This window comes from Tauraco erythrolophus, chromosome 10 (assembly GCF_009769465.1).
Source record: "Tauraco erythrolophus isolate bTauEry1 chromosome 10, bTauEry1.pri, whole genome shotgun sequence".
In the NCBI taxonomy this organism is placed as follows: domain Eukaryota; kingdom Metazoa; phylum Chordata; class Aves; order Musophagiformes; family Musophagidae; genus Tauraco; species Tauraco erythrolophus.
Genome location: NC_141474.1, coordinates 9128136 through 9145983, shown reverse-complemented (window position 1 = coordinate 9145983; position 17848 = coordinate 9128136). Strand labels below are relative to the sequence as shown.

Below are 17848 nucleotides of genomic sequence, written 5' to 3'. Positions count from 1 at the left end.
TGCCCTTTTTACATTAAAGGAACTGTACATAAGAACAGAACTCCTGCTTAACAGATCAAAATAATGGAAAAATACTCAAGGAAAATTGTAGTAAATCTTTCCTAAACTGAAGGTTTTCATTCATCAAAAAAAGCATACCCCGGTATCAGGAGTCTCTAAATATCGGGGGTATGACCCATATTTAGCAAAAGAGAATACTGTCTGCATTCTGCTGCTTGTTTTATTGTTGCTTGTGGTTCAAGTAAAAGATAAGAGTGGGAAAAATTCACCGAAAAATAAGAAGGATCGTGTATACTAAAATGGACTCACCTTTCTTCTGGTTTGGAGGTGGTCTTGCTTGAGAAACTAAGAAAAAACCAGAAAATATGGCAGAATGACTAATACATAAATACAAATGTCGTGAGGCAACATTTCAGTGTTTTTAGTTGCAGGAGTGAACAGAGAAGAGTCACACTATAGTCATTAGATCATTTTCACAGATGCAATACACAAAGTCAAAGAAGGGACTTATAATTTGGGCTTCATTATTCAGAAGACAAACAGCTTTTGCCCATCTGAAATAGATGTTAGAATAGGTGAGTCCATCTCTCCCAATTTTACCAAATCCAGTCATCCATCTCCATCCTCTTCAAAAGGTTGGGACACTACAGCATTGACAAAAATTGTCAATCTTGAGAAAAGCTGCTTGTAAATCTTAAGTTCAATAGTGCTGAACCAACAGGAAGACTGTTTCACAACAAACTAATCTTTACAGACCCTCACCTTTTCATTAGTACTTAATATTGTAGATTCTATCTGTAAGATTTAGCTATCCTTAACACATATAGAACTTTGAACAATCGAAATCTGAATTTCAGGTTTATTCAAGTTAATTTTGGATTGCGGTTTGAGTTACATAAGCTCTTTGGGTGCCAGAAAAAATGAAACTTGACAGACATGGTAGCACTCAAGCAAAAAAAACCCCAAACAAACAAACAAAAAAAATCCAAACAAAACCACACAAACTGCCACTGCCCAGATAGAAACCAAAGAATTCCCATGCTTCCCCGCTCTGCCTCCCCTCCACCCGCTTTAATAAAATGTTTCCACTTCAGTCTTCCAAGTTGTGACCTCAATATGGGATATACTTCAGTCCGAAGTTGGAAAAGCATATATGCTTCTTCACTTTGGTGCTACTACTGAATAACCTGGGTTCCTCAAATAAACATTTTATAGTTCAGTTTTCACAAGTCCTAACGTAAGGAAAGACCTGTTGCGCTGGTTAATTATCATACGTGTTTGTCCTAATTCACAAAATCAGAATATGGTGAGTAGCAGAAAGATTGATGCAGACTAACTCAAGTCTCAACTGCTACTATGCATGACAAATTTAATTGACTCCCAATTTCATAGCACCAACTTGCTCATGTTTATTTACAACCAACTGTTTCAGAAACTGCCTGGAACAGTATAAATATTCACAACACATAGTTGCCATTGTTGAAATATTGAGACCATATCCTTAATTATCTTTCCAGACACTGTCAAATGCACAGATATAATTGGCAACACTATATTGAACTACATGAACTTTACCTACCCAATCATTTTTTAATTTATTTATTTACTTATTTTTTTAAATCTAGGTGTCTCCTTAACATAAAAAAGTTCCTGAAATATAGAGGCAGTGTCAGCTACCCTAAAAAAAAAAAAATAGGGAGAGAAGGGGGCAAAGTATTTGTAAGAAATTTGATAGTTGTACCAAGACAGGCTAGTACAAAAGTAGGTGCTGCAGAAAGGTGCAGAAAAAAATATCTTAAATTAAAAGTACATCTCCGATATTTTTTCAAATCAGAATTAGACAACTATTTTGTCCAATTCAACTAAAACTTATGTGCAAAGCAGCATCCTCCTAGAAATTGCATGTTTAAAATACTTTGCTAGGAACAGAACGACTGATTTTTTTACAAGTTCTAAACCTCTAAATATCCTAGATCAGGCAGAAATATAATTTTTTTCTTTTTTGAATGAAGCAGTATAAGCTTTCTTCAGACTATACCTCTCCTTTATTCTCTCTTCAACTTACAATATAGAGGCAAGATACTGGATTAGATTGGCCTTAGAGAAGGGCGATATCAGCATAGCCAGCATAAAGTACACTTTAAAAAGTGTATAAAATACACTTCTGCCAGTTAATACCCATGAAGTCACAGCTAGCAGTAGGGACCTGTGACAACTCATGACAAATTTCTGCTCTTGCCACTTCTACCCTTTTCATACTGCTGTCTGTCAACTCCATTTGCATTATTATGCTTAACTGGACTAGTGAGATAAGTATGACAGGCAGCATGACCTTTTTAGTACCAAAATAACCAAACAGAAGAATCTGTGCACAACAGCGTTTAAGTATGCTGAGAATACTCAATATGACAATAGATTTTTTTGGAAAGAACCGTTTTTACAATATTAAGTCTTAGCATTAAATCCTACTAATAAATCTCATGGAATTAGAAAAGCACACATCGAAAGCATTTAGTAGTCTCCATAAGAATATACGGTACTCCAGCAGCACTTCTAGAAAAAGTACATGCATTTCAAAAGGCAGTTTTGTTTCCGAAAAGCCCCAAACCAATACCCTTACCAATACTTCCATAACAACAATAACCATCATCTCGTTCTTCAACACCACCTTTCACTCGAGCCTTTCTTTCATCAAACCAGAAATTCCCATAGTGTGTAAACTAGGGGTAAATATGCACATAGCTGTTTGGAAACGCTGATCCTCTCATATACTGTCTGAACTCTTAAACTCTTTCTAAGGGTTTCTAATTAAAACAAAACAACGTACTTATATCATTCTATCTCAATCTCAATTTGAGATTCCATCTGACATACAAAATGGGCTTGATAGCTCAAGTCTACTAACTGGGAATTAGAAAGCCAGTTGAGGATTCTGGTCCCAGTACAAATACCTTAATATGCTAAGAAGTGTGAAGAAGTAATAACACATTCAGAGAAAGACTTATTTCTGATGTATTAATAACAGAAGTAATAAAAGATCTCTTTTTGAGATTAGCTTTTATTTCGGTTGTTTCTCCTCAGAGTATTAACCAGCTCTTATTATATATTTGAGCTGGCATTTATGAACTACCAAGCTGACAACCAAGAAGTTTGTCCCTTTTTAAAAAATTTCACTAGCGTGTCCTTTCAATGGGCTAATTAAGCGACACACTGAAGAAAATGAATCCAAGCCCCATGGTATAACATTAACCAAAAAGTTATGTGCTATTTCCAATACAGGTGCAGTTAAAGGCCACAAATAAATCATCCCCTCTTCTTTCTTCAGCTAACTAAAGTTTTAAGCAGTATTTCTTTGAAACTCATACTTATTTGGAACAGAAGCACAAGTGATGGTAGGCTACCTTACCTGGGCGTGGTACAGGCTGTGCTGCTGGAGCCTGTGTTTTTCGAGCAGAAGCACCTTCCTTTTAAAAGACAGAAGAGATAATATTAACAGCTGGCCTTGTCAGGTACCTGGGTTTTTTAAATGAACACAGAGCTACATAGGGTACCATGAAAATGAGAGCATTATATTTCCATTAAAGAGATGAAAGAAAATAGTTAAAATATTCAAAACTCTTTACAGATTCCGATTTAGACTTGGGGAGGGCAGATAACCTCATAAGCTTTTACGCTCAAGGTTTGCATTTTAATCATCAAATGCCAATCAGAAATGTTTTTTCTATATTCAAAGAAATCTTTTGTATTTAAAGTATTGTTTCATTTCACCTATGATCACTTTCACCAAGGGTTAATAATGTAAATGTAAGCAATTGGCTATAGAAATTTCAAAACAAGATCTGCTTATGCTCTGGATGGAAAACTAGGACCAAGAAACTGCAATGCCTTCCTGCCTCGAAGAGTTTTAGTGCTTAGAAATAGCACTCTCATGATAATTAGTTCTGCTCATGCCTTATCCAATTACCTTAATGTAACGAACAAAAGACCTGCACTACTATTTATTCTTGTTAACTCTGCAGAGTCAACACACCACGTAAGAGAAGAGCGAGGTCACACACATCTGGTTCCAAAACAACATTAAATTCCCGCAAGAACAAATTCTGTTCTCAGTTACTTCTGTGAAACCTCACTGAAAAAAATATGTATTACTAATGGTATTACTAATACTGTAAAAAAAACGCTATATGTTTCAGCCACTTCAGTTTGTAAGGCTGACAGAAAACCTTAACATGAAACCATGAGTTTTATCTGAAAATTACTAAAATACTGTGTGAAATGTATCCTTCAACTGTGAGACACTCAGAAAGGTCAGTGATCCCACTCTGGGAAAATCTGTTGGAAAGGACTCCAGTATGGCATTATCGCATTCGTATGTCCACGCATAAATGTGTTCTGTAATTCAAAATTTAAAAAGCTAATGAGCAAGGGACTACAAACAAGCATCCTCAAGTTCCATGATTTAAATAACACTTAAAGAAACTGCTTTTAAGTTTCCACCATGAAAGTTAAAACTCTGTTTTTATCTCAAAAACTGTGAAGTACAAATACACGAGAAGATCACTTGACAAGCCCTTAGGAAACACAAATTTACTCAAAATATCTCTTCCCTGAGTTTTTGTCAAAGCCACCCGTGATTAGTTACAATAGGCTGGAGCTGACATTTGGTATAGCACGCAGCTTTAACTTTTACAGTCAGCAGCCTCCTATTAGTACCAGCCTCCTATTAGTATATCCTTCAGTATAAGGATTTAAACCACACCCCCCCCCCCCATTGCAAGAAACAGATTAAACTAGAGTTTTGCTGCACTCTTTTCTGATTATTAAGTTACCAGCATCTATGTAGGGCACTTGAGTCAGTAACTGTTATTTTAAGACTTACTTTTTTAGTACCTGAGAAAAGGTATTTTGCCAATGTCCTTTCACAATAATTACTCAGCAAATGATAAAAATCAAAATAGCATAGTCTATAGGAAGAGCAGCAGGAAGGAGAGACTACCTTTGAGAGAAGCCTTGTGACTGAGAAACAGCAATTATCCGAAACATCACCACCTTTCTTTTTGCCAAGAAAGCAGAAATAAGACATTTTGCATTTTTTTATAGAAAAATGCCATTTTCTTGTGAAAAGACTGTTCCTGTGGTGTACTAATTACACACGTTGAAGAAACACCAAAAACTATCCCATAACATTTTCTTAAAATTCAAGGCACTTTATGAAATGGAAAAAAAACCCCAAACCATCAAGCGAAAGAAATGTCACTTCCTGAAATGCTAAGTTTTGAATTTCTAAATCCAATTCAGTTTGTTTGGATGCTTAACTATGACTGTCTGCAGTCCCACATGTCCATTCCTCTTCCCTCCCCTTAGAATGAGTAATGCAACTTTTCAGCCTCCTCTTCCACTTATTCAGTGTCTCCCGTATCTTAAATAGACCCTGTAGGACCTATGGCAGCTGCAGCAGAGGGAGGGACCCAGGAGCTGCTTTGGAGGTTCTGGAGTTTTTCTGCAGCTTGGAAAGAATTATAATCAAATTAAAATCAAAGCCTTGCTTTGGCTTCCATATGACTTGTGCTTGCGATTTTTTTTTTTTTCCCACCAAAACATCTGTAAAGCACTAGAATATACACAGAATCAAGCCTAACAAAATAATTGGCAAATGATCTACTTGGGGGTTTTTCATACTTTCACCTAAATTATCTCTCTAAAGTTATTAGTGGGAAACTCAGTGCAGAAGCCTAACACAAAAAGGCAGGGCTTGGAGAACACTGCAACTGAAACAAACAAAAAAACCAACCCCAAAACAACAGCAACAGCACATAAAGAAAAATCATATGAAAATATCTGATTAATGGTAGAAACTGAATTCATTTAAATGAACAGATACAAAAGATGGCTACCACTTCCATGCCTACGACCTTTCTATCTGTAAGAACAATTTCTGCAAATCAATCAGTGATGGAAGTCACAGCTAAATCACTGCCTTAGACTGTGATAATTTCATGGATGAACCACAGCTTACAACTCTTGAGCTTCTGTGCTACAATGCCAGAATATCGGTTGTCACTACTGACGGCATAACATCCATCCTTTCTAATTGATTTACATCTCCTCTCTCTTTATGGTTATCAATGACCTAATCGCCACCTCCTATTCTGTGAAAACTGCAGACAGTGTAGCAAAAGAAGCTCTGATTGATATTTCAACCCCACATTTCTTAAATGGTTTGTAAGGAGAGAAGTTTACTGTTAAGGTGAGGAAGAAACAAAAGCACAGAGCAGTGATGGCTGACAAGATTCACTAAGTGGAGAAGGAAACTTGCTTTCAATACGGGAGTAATTAGCAGGAAAATTTTGCTAACATTTCACACTGTCCTGAAAACAAAAGATGCTGAGTTTAGATACAAAATTAATGCTTTTCAAAAGCATTCAGACAGAGGCCCGAGTTTTTCCACTGACAGTGCACTGATTTATGATACCAGCTCTGTTTACAAGGCAGGTATAACCACAGAGAACTAAGTGCTAGGATTTCTCCCAGAGGAAAAGAAAATTAAGTTGACGAAGTAAGCTTCATTGTTGGTTCATTCAACCACCCAAGGTAAGTGCTGCTGGTAATTTATGGCCTGTTAGCTACTCGGAGGTAACTTCTCGTTTGCACGCTCCAACTCCTTGTGAAGGCAGTAGCTTATTTCTCAGCAAGTGCACAGTAAGATATTTCAAATCTTCTGATGTGAAGTTTTTCAGGTGAAAGATACTCTTAAGTAACTAGCACACTGCGAATTCCAACTCCAGCGAGGGGAGCTTTTGTTTGTGCAGCTGTACCCTGAGCGTCAGAAACCTCTGTTCAGCTATTTAAAGAGCATTCATTTCCTCAAAGTTTCTGAATACTTCACGGTTTTGCTCGAAGATGACATACCTAATTCTTATGCATAAGCCCTTTGAGACTTAAGGAGCATATTATGAATATTCATAACTTGAAACTCATCTAGTAACAAAACCATGCAATTTAAAAAATACAAATCTTAAGACAACCACTTAACATCATATTTTAATCAAAAGTGTATTATTTGGTTTAGTTGTACTAATTCACCACAGAAGGTTACATATAGTTTATTTATGATTTACAGTAGATATATGAGTATTTAACCATTCAGAAGCAACAACCTGACATAGAATGAAATTAGGAAACCAGACACCGAAAGCTTCATGCTTTCCTGGATTTCACTGCATCATTTAGATAGGCAACTGTACATACTTTTCAGTGGAACTCATTCCATTTCAGTACTGGCTCCTGTCACATTAGACATTTACAAAATGTCTGCTCAATACTTTTTTTTATTTTAGCCTATGCCTTTTGCTATTTGGCATTGTCCTACCTAAACACCAAAAATATTGAGTTTGCAAACCCATGCATGAAGAGAACAGGTTAGTATATGCGAAAAAATTCATATTCCCACTTGTAGTCAAACAAGGAAAAAAAACCCACCGCACCCTGAAGAATAACTGACTTGTGCTATTATTGTATGCCCGGGTAATTCAGCTTTTAGTGTGTTCTTTTCTTCCCTCATTCCTTCCTGCAATTTCTATGTTTGTCTTAAAAATGCAGACGCCACTATGTGCTCTGATAAGTTTTGTGAGAGTAAACCATGCTTACAACGAGAAGCTTTAGGTCTATCTTAAAGTCCCTTAAATTTGTACGTTTTGTAAACAGTTTACTTCACACCTTTTCTTTCACAAGTGCATTCATTTTCTCTTCCCTTCTTCTACATTATACATAAGTTGCAATATATTAAGATGCAAACTGCTTTGGACAGATTCTCATCACATTCATCTGTCCTCCAACATATTGCATCCTCAATTCATTTTAATGTAGAAAGTTCAACAACTTCTAAAAGATCTATTTCTTAAATATTAAATCTGAGATATGCCATCTACAGAGACATCAAAAAACACCTAACAAAACAAGCAGACTATGGTCAATCTATACTTGTATTTAGTTACCCAACAGTGGGTGATTTTGTTTGGTTGTTTTTTTTTTTTTTTATTTTATATATATTATTATATATTTTTGTTTGTTTGTTTGGGGTGGTTTTTTTTTTGGTTGTTGGGGTTTTTTTAACTGCTTTTAAAACCTTCTGCAATGTTTGTTGACCTTTTCAATTAAAAACAATAATCTGTCATTCTTTGTGTTAATTTGCAAAAATCACCAATTATCAATATTCATCTGATATCAGGACCTTACTAGTATTTTTCTATATTTTAGAAAAAATCCTATAGTTTATATAACTAGTACTGTTCTTAAGTCTAAATCAGCATTAAACATCCACAGTTAAGTTACTTTCACTCATTTCTCAACTGGAATCAGAAATTGCCTGAACATAACTCGGTCTGTTTTAGGAAACAAACTCTCATATTTTAAGCAATAAAATGTGTTATACTGATACAATTTTTTGGAGTCAAGTTTCACATATACCCCAGTTAGTTTACTCTCTTGAAGCACAAAAAAAGCTATTAAAAGTTTCTTATTGTGGCTTCACAAGGTACAAATAATGAAACCTCAAACTCTATTTCATTGCACGTTCACTATCCCAACTGGTTTCTGTGTAGAGATCCATGCAGTCTAATATTTTGACCTTTAAAAAAAATGTTAGGAGCAACAGATAGAATTGATAATTTGATGCCATCTTGTGGCTTTTTTAACTTAGCAAATTTAATTTGTCTTGTTCCATTATAACATTTAAATTAGTACAAGATCTTTACCCAAAAGTCTAAAAATTATTAGGTAACTTGCACACTCCTGCACAGAAGTAGTACAAGTAAAAAGTAAGATTTGATTCTGCAAGAAGTATTAGCAACAGCTTGCATATGAAAAACTAAAGCAGCTTTCAGCTCCGCCATCCATGACAGAAGACAATTCAACCAAAGACTGTTCTGTTCTTAAAGATGAATGTAGTAAAACTGCAATGCTCAAATGAGAAAGAAAATAAATACATGTGAATACTAAGCTTGTAGAGTTATCTTTAAGAACAGACTTCAGTTTATCTACTCAATTTAGGGCAGAAGAGACTGTAAGAATTCATTTTAATTACCAGCAACTATACTGTCATTGCCCAAGTATCCGACATTTTAAAATTCTAAAAAAGTCAGCTTAAAAACTACGACAAAGCCTAAAACGATTGCATAGTTAAAAATAATATTTTTCTAGAAACTAAATCTCGTATACATCAATATATGACAAACAGCCAAAACAGCAGGATGACTTCAAAACCAGGTATCTAATGTCTAGTCCAGATGCCCTACTTTGAGCTAGATAGAAACATCTATCTATTTCATATAAATTGCTTAGATTCTGAATACACAGAGCTTCGTTCTAAAAATTGAAAGCCCTTAAAAGTCTTGAGGCGTGTGTGTGGGGAAGGAATCTACCAAAGAACCAAGCAAAACAATCCAACTGAGTTGCTCTGCCTCTGAAGTCTTCCTGATAATTCTCTGACTTGTGTTCATATCAAGAAAATTTTAATAATATTTTAACTAGTGTTTCACATCATCATTTTATTTACACATGAAACTGGTATAGCTTATTTGCATGTTTCTACACACACAAATCTGCATATGCAGTCCCCCAAGACAGATATTTAAATAATAAATTGCAAGCTTTTAACTGCCTTTCTAATTTTAAACAATGCTGTAAAATAAAATAGAATTTGATACCAGGATCTTAACTATTGTGCAAATACTGCTAATATCACAGTTGTTTCATCTTCATTGCTTGCAATATTAATAAAAAGGTCATTTCAACTGTTTACATTGTTTCAACTTCCTTATAGTCTAGAAAAGAGAGTGGGAGTTTAAGCAGAATTAAAGATATTTTTATAGAATGAATTTTTAAAGGGGGAAAATTTACCGTTATTTATCAAAGGCTTCTGATATCAACTGCCTAAGGAAAGTAACACCATTGCTTCACTATTTCCTACTTCAACAGCTAAAAAATGGATGTGATGAGACAAAAGGCGCTAGCAAAACTAATATAAATCATATTTATTTCAAAATACAAAACTGCTAATACTGCAGATCATGTCTCATCAAGCATATTTTAAAGAAAAATGGCCATGGAAGATTGCCAATCCTAAAATTCAGTTGCAAGAAAGAAAAATTGATGCCCGTCTTCTTACAAAGATAAGGCAAATTTTGTTATAGTTTTCAAAATGCCGTTAAAGTTAGTACATATAACAAATTTTGGAAGTATACGGAAATCGGATGTAGACAGTCTCTTCTGAATGAGTACAGCATTACAATGATGGAGAAGAAAGGAGAGGCAAGGGAGGGTGGCACAAATAAAACTATGCTGAGTCATCAAAGGACTAACTGAAACTTACAAATACTAATACTTGTTCTACAGCATTCAAATTAAACTCTTGTTTACCAATCTGGTCCTTTATTAACCTATTAAAAAATTAAAATTGATAGATTACTTGAATTCTGAAACACTGACCCTGTAAAACATAATAAAGAACAGGACTGATCGTTTTTTTCAGTAGTTCATTAGGCCTGGAGATCAGTGAAACTGAATGACACGAAAAACACTTACTGCAATTTCTTGTTTATTACAATCATGTTAAATGTAGTTCAGTTTAAACATGGAAAAAAAATGACTGAACTAATTGGACTGCTTATATATAGCTTAGGCAATATTCTGGTTCTGCAAGGAAAATGGTTCTAAGAAACACAAACTAAGAATACTGTAGTGCCTAGTGATCAACTAGGGACAAACCCATATAAGCATACTAAAATAATAATAATAATAATAATAATAATAATAATAATAATAGAAATTATTGGACATACTTTTGGGAAGAGTTAATGAAAGCAACAATTACTGAGATGCTTTAACTTAAACTTAAGCATTACCCCCAAAGCTAAGCTTTCAAAACATTCCTGAACAGTCTTCAGTGAAGCGTGCTAGAGCTTTTCTCATCTTTATTCTCGAACAAAATAAAAATCAGTAAAATTAAGATCTTCATCTTGAATTTACGTCAGTTGTGTAATTTCAAAATGTTGCTATTGAAATAGCAATTTTGAGCTGAAGAGGAATGTTGGTGACAAAGCCAGATTAAACATGTAAGCACTTCCATTTTCCTGGGGATAATCCGTTTTCATCAAAAAACAACTCCTCTTAATCCTGAGAACTCCAGAGGTTTGGTTTGCTTGTTTTAAAAATAAAGGCCTGCTTATAATATACCTACCTATGTTTATTTAAATGACTAACTCCCTTGAAATGCACAAGAAAACAAAAGTAGGTATCACTAAAACATTATTTTTGCTTAGAATTCTTTCCCTTTGGGTTAATTATCTGAGCTGGCCTCACGTGTATTACTGTACAAAAATCAGTAAGATTTTTGACAAACACAGTTCGAGATTGTTTCATCAGTCTCAAAAGTTAGGTGCAGAGGTTTATACACTACTGTTTTTTCTGTGTACTAAAATCAGAACATGCCACATGACAGTAAATTCACAATTATGCACATTCCAGTCCTGTTTAATTGATGTGCCAACATTTTAGTCTCCAACTTTTCACACATTCATGAACCTCCAGTTCCAATACTACCTATAACCGCAAGTATCAGTCACTCATACGAAGTGGTTTTTCACAAGAAACATCACAGAATATGGGGCTCAGACTATTCATTTGCATAAAAGCACTGCTGACATGCGAACTCTAGTAGAAAAGCACTGCTCTTTTTCTATTCAGATCCTGCTTCGGAAATGGTATTCAAGGGACAGTCATACGTACATTAAAGAAAATGTTACTCAGTACAGAGCAACAGGAAGATGCCACTTACACCTGCATTCAGTGAGCAATGAATTTGCAGAGGAAAAGGCTTAAAAGACCTCAAAAGGCTCCTTTGCAACTTCTGGAAAAAATCAGGAAATGTTTTGTGTGAAGAATATTTTTATAAGCTCTGCAGGTGCCTAAATGAATACAGATGGATCCTTAACTTCTGCATGAAATTTTCTGAAAAAAAAAATCCCAAACTGAACCAAGACCCCCGCAATTGATTAACTTTATGTGATGCTGTTCTACATCTCAATGCAACAGTAACCAATGAGGCTTTTTCCAGACTCCTCGTGGTTATACTGAATCCTGTTGCTAGAACAGGAGATCCTGTAATATTAGGATCCTAATACATAGGCAGATATTAAAGGCCTTAGGTTATTTCGTGATTGTTTGTTCAACAAATCATCCAGCATCACTTTTCCCCAGTTGTAATTCATCCTGATGTGATTGTTTCCTTCTATTCACTGAAAAAAATAAAAGTTTTAATATTGTTCTTCCATACCTTACCAGCCTTAGCAATCTCAGCATTATGGTTATATATTACATTATGTTACAAGAAAACAGTTATCATGGGTGGTTATGGCCAGAGAGATTAAAGCAATTTTCCAAGAGATCATCCTGGAAGACTTAAAATATCAGGAGAAAATCCTGAAATAGTATTCCTTGAGAAGCCAATGCACAAAGCTGAACAGTGGAGCAATGAACTCTTGTTGTTTGTGTTGCCTAGAAAAGTAACTGCTGAGTTCAAAACCAGAATGAGCTTTCTCAGGATCAAACGCTTTAGCTGCAGCTATAATAAATTGTAATAAACAAGCCAAGAGATAAGAGAACTTGAGAGATGACAGTGATGATTATAAGAATACAACAGACTATAACCACTCCGATGCGGAAAGGGCTATTTTGAACTGTCACAGACCAGGGAAAAGTCTAGAAAAAATGTTCTGGTTGCAGATTGTCTTGACACTAAAGGCTGCCTCCTTCATGAGTAACATCTAATCTACTATGCAATTTCAGCTGCAAAAGAGTAGGTGGTTTGTTTTTTTTTAACCACAAAAGGTGATGATCTGGAGGCCTGTTGTAACTGGAACAGGCTGCTAGTAATACTAAAGTACAGACCCGTGCAGTCAGTCAAGTAATATTGGTAATGAAATGTATGCTAGCTGGAATTTTCTTCTTAGCTCTTTTTATATTTCTTTACTTTGAGTTGTACACTAAGACATCAGAAGAGAGTCTTGTTGGACACCCACTTGCTGCACTGGCTACAGGAAAGTTAAGTGATAGCAATTGTACATGCAAGAAACAAAAAAGTACTATAAAAAGAAAAAAAGTGTATTTATATAAGTTATCTGTGCCATTTGCAAACAGGGTAGTAAGCTTCCAGCATGACATCTATTAAAGCCCTCATATCAAAAAATTGACCATTGAGACAGAGCAGATTCATATATCTGCGGTGCTGGTGATAAAAATATTGACAAAATATTGAGACACAAGAGCTCTCTGTACAACATGACAAGCAAGTTAGAACAGTAATTTACTGCAAAAATTTCTGAGTGTAATCCAGCATGAAAGCTTTATGATTTCTAGACTTGCACATGCTGCAGTTATCCGTACACTGTAATTCCCCCAAACTGGGAAGACTGGACATTTTCATCTGCTTACAAGATAACCAGAATACTCTAAACACATGTTCTGCCCCAGCTGCATAAGTTCATAGGTTTGTTTTCAATTGTCATTATTTGAAAAAAAAAAAAATTTATGCCTAAGAATGAAAATTAACCAAAGAAGCACCATATTCACAAAACTCCCCCAGACTTTGTCAGGCTCTTACTCTACAGATCTCATTTCTTTTAAGTCATTTAAAACACAGACTGAAAGGAAGAAGTTACGTTGTGTATCATGATGGGAAGTGAATCCAACCAGGATGCAGAAGAGTTTCTTGGTGGATAGTAGTGGGAGGACGATGGGGGAAGAGACTTTTTGTTTGCTTCTTAACACTGTAGCCAAGCACCCTTGATCATAATGGCAGCCAAAGGTGTCACTTCTCCATGGCAAGAACACAAACTCAGTCATTTCCTCCTTTCTCAAATGTCTAATTTAAGCCTTACATTTACAGTTTGTACAATCAGAAAAGCCCCTGTGAAATGTTGGCCAAGCACTATACATAAACACAGCATTATTCAAGGTTAAACGCATGGGAAGAGCAAAAAAAGCCTTCAAAGGTTTTTGCAATAAAAGCACCTTTAGCCAGGAGGGATGGCAAGGGATGCACTCGCATTATTGCTAAAGCCAGGTTCTGTTCCCCAACCCCCTTCCTCATTATGTGGCAACATTACAGCCTTTGTCAACAGATCCGTAATTTATTCGGAGGAACTGGTCTACACTCAGTTTTTGTTACAAGAAGCTGGGAAATCTGACACACAACAATCTGTCCCCAAACGCGAAGTTGTTGGTCATCTTGTGAATAAACTTTCATTTTGCAAAAAACACTGAATCCAAGAGAAACCAACTATTTTGAACAGACACCCAATACCTTGCATTTTCAACGTACAGGCTTGCTATACGGTGCCAAATAAAAACCCACTACTTTGAAAACGATTACGACTGCAGCTGACATTTGATTGCAATGGTTCTTTCTGCCTGGTGATTTCATACATGTGTATCAAGTAAAACAAAACATTTCAGTAGGTTTAACTTTGAAGACAACACATCTACTACTGGATCAAAATGTTTACATTCAGACTTCAACAAAATAAACAGATCCTTGGAAGCACTTTCCTGCATTTTAACTCAGAACATATAACACAACTTGGGATTCAAACAAGTATACATGCAAACTTCAAGAACCAAACCTACGAGTTCCGAAGCACTGTAATAACAGTACTTCAATCTTAATATCCAACTTCAGGACTTCCGTAGCCTCTAGCTTGCCATGCTTCATACATTTAACACAGTAAAACGTCACAGAAAAAAAAACTTGCGCGCTTCAGTGTCCTCAAACGTCTGCTCCCACCACCAGTAAAAATTACCATATCTTTCTCAGTATGAGATTCTGAAGTCTGAGCATTTCCAAAATTTACAATAATAGCATTCCACTTATACCAGTCACAAGAGCTCTGAGAAACTGCCTGCTAGACTACCTAGATCTTTTCCTTGGATTACATTATGTAAAAGTTTCACACACATCATCATAATTAAACACCCAGGATAAAAATGCAACCCTTTTGGTACTGTTACATGCCATTTATGGCACCTTTCTCCAATTCTCTCTCCCCCTAGCTTTCCCAGTGAGATCCACTGCACTACATACTTATCATTGTAGAATTCTCATTCCAGAATTCTGTTTTAATTAAAGCACAATTTTATTTACAACTATGAAGGACCACTCAAGTTAGACCAAAACATTTCCTCCCATGCACTAGCATGCATGCAACAGAATTTGTGTGTATTATTGCTACAATATTACATACCAAATTGTGCAAACTGCTACTGGTATTTGTATCCTGAATTAACATATAATTCATATCACCCTATTGTAGAATATAAAAGCCAATAATGCTATACACCTATATCAAAACCTAACTGTAATGGCAATAAATCATGCATTAAGTTAAAAGACAGGAAGGATTCTGGCTGTATCACATAAGAGGAATTTTTCCATTTGGCCTTCTGCCTCTACTTTCAGCTTCCTTTGGCATTGTATCTAAAATCCCCATTATTCTTCTCTCTTTAGCAGAGAAGATTAAATTAAGCCCTTCTCAAGCACTAAGACGACAGCATTCAACTTTTATTTTTTCATTTTATACACAATCCATACACCAGATAGAAGCATGGAGATAGTCTATCTATGCATTATGAGATCTGGTTTATAACACAACTGTTCTTTGAAATGGCTATGGCACAGCTGTGTTTTTGGTAGTGCAGAAATGCAGTCCTCTTAAATGAAGGTCAACTGACAAGGTCTCATTCCTACAGTCTGGGGCCATTCTATTCAAAGATCAAGACAGAATGAAAGCTGTACAAAACCTACAAATTTTAGGATCTTCCTATTATGCTATGACTTTTACACAGCCTTCATCCACTACTGCAGAAAAACAACCTCCTGACTAAATGAGCAGACTCAAAAGTGTATTTTAAAACAGGTTTTCAAAGTTTTCACATGGCTGCCTCTCTCTTTCTCTCTCTACATATACACACACCCCCCCACGTTTATGTATATACACGTACATACACACACAAATTCATCTTTAACAACTTCCCACTGTGAATAAACCTCTAAGATGACAGATTATGCCAGTCAGCACAGACACAGGTGAGTTCGCTGCAACTATTATTTCTGCTACTCGCATGTTAGCAAATATCAGTCATCCATAACAAACCTGCGAATATCACAGTTTATCCAAAGGAAATCTGCCTTAGGCAGCAAGACCTCTTCAGCCCTCCTTCAGCCCTCACATCTGCCCTGTTACTTCAAATAGTTGTTTCGCCTTTGAAAAGCCTACTGTCAGTGCTAAAAAGTAAACGAGAGGGTTTTTTTCTACAGCAATCTGTTGCAAAGTAAGATCCTCTCACTGGAAAACTGAGCACTTAGGTGGTAGGAAATAAAAATGAGTAAGCCACTAAGAGCAGACAATGTTTTGGAAGAGAGTTAGGCTTCCATCGCCAAGAATGATCTGTGAGGAAAAAAAAAAACAAACTAAAGTGTAACAAGATTCCTCTGTTACAACATCCTGGAACTTTCTGTACATGCTTAGAAGGGCTTCACCAGTCACAAATAGATTCAATTTTACTGAGTCTCATCCAATAACTTCCTTGTCTAAATCTTGTGGTTCTCTACTTTTACGAGAAAAACACCAAAACAAAATAGCAGCATCACCTTTTGAGAAAGGGCAGCACAGTAATTTTACGTGTAGCTCAACAGGCTGGTAGTAAGTATGGAAATCTCACACTTTTCTATTTATTCCTGATCTTCTAAAGAGCCATTTTGAAAATGCACGAAAATCCAACTATTCAAGAGCTTATGCCAGACTACATATTTCTTCCTTATTTTGCTGCTTCTACATTGTCATATTCTCAGTTAAACAAATGTATGCCTGTTTTGAAGGAAGAGCAAAAACCCTTATCTTCTCAAACAGACTTTTTGTCACTGACTAGTGCCTGGTTTGAAGAAAAACATCTGAAAATGAGATGAAGATAATACTATGCACTACCAGTACAAGAACTGTTCTAAAAAACCCTCAACTTACTATTGCCATCAGATCTCAATCAACTGGGATCAGTGATTCTAGGCAGCACATTTTCCATTCGAGATGACTGAGGTGCCTTAGATTTAGGGATTTCATTAGCTCAGGGCAGCTTGGTAGAAACACAGCTAGTTTACTTCCCAGGCCAGCGGGGCTTCAGAAGCAGCACCACCGCGCAGCGTGAGCTACTATTTATAAATCTTGCAAGCATCTCATGTATGCTGCAGCATTGTTCCAAGAACAAGCAAGCAATTCTACACAGAGTCATCAGAACTTATTAGCTCCAGCCACACGGGACCTGAACCAACTCCACCAGACCATTCAGAGTGGGCTGATGCATCTATTCCCTAATGGTCGACATTCCACAAGGCTTATTAGATTGTGTGCATTATCATGTGAATACACAGATCCAATTTTAATCTGGCATTGGTCCCAACCAACCTGCTATTGAGAGAAGCACACAGATTCAAGAGACCTGCTCTAACTTCTTTCCTTGCTGCATCCATTTCCCACGTTACTGACATATCTCCTTGCCCGTTCCCTTCCCCCAGTGCACCTCAGATAAGTGAAATTTAATTATACATAACAAAAAATCTCCTCTTGTCATTAGACTAACCCAGCATAAAAGTACAGATACTGGTGCATAGCTCCAGACAATGCTGTGTAGGGTCAACTGTAAAAAACAAACAAACAAAAAAAACCCACAAAAAAACCCCAAAAAAAACCCTGAAAGATTTTTTTCTCAGCAAAGAAATCTTCTCCATGTGAGGTGACCTAGA

General features: G+C 36.1%; 1 protein-coding gene across 1 annotated transcript in view; it reads right to left on the bottom strand.

Moving 5' to 3' along the window:
- Positions 1–17848, bottom strand: part of CDC73 (cell division cycle 73) — a 108570-nt gene that overhangs the window by 14859 nt on the left and 75863 nt on the right. Inside the window, exons 11-12 of the mRNA XM_086617506.1 lie at positions 3407–3464; positions 310–345 (exon numbers count right to left, since the gene is read on the bottom strand). Of these exons, the coding sequence (XP_086473632.1) occupies positions 310–345; positions 3407–3464 (94 nt within the window). The remainder of the gene's footprint in view (positions 1–309; positions 346–3406; positions 3465–17848) is intronic.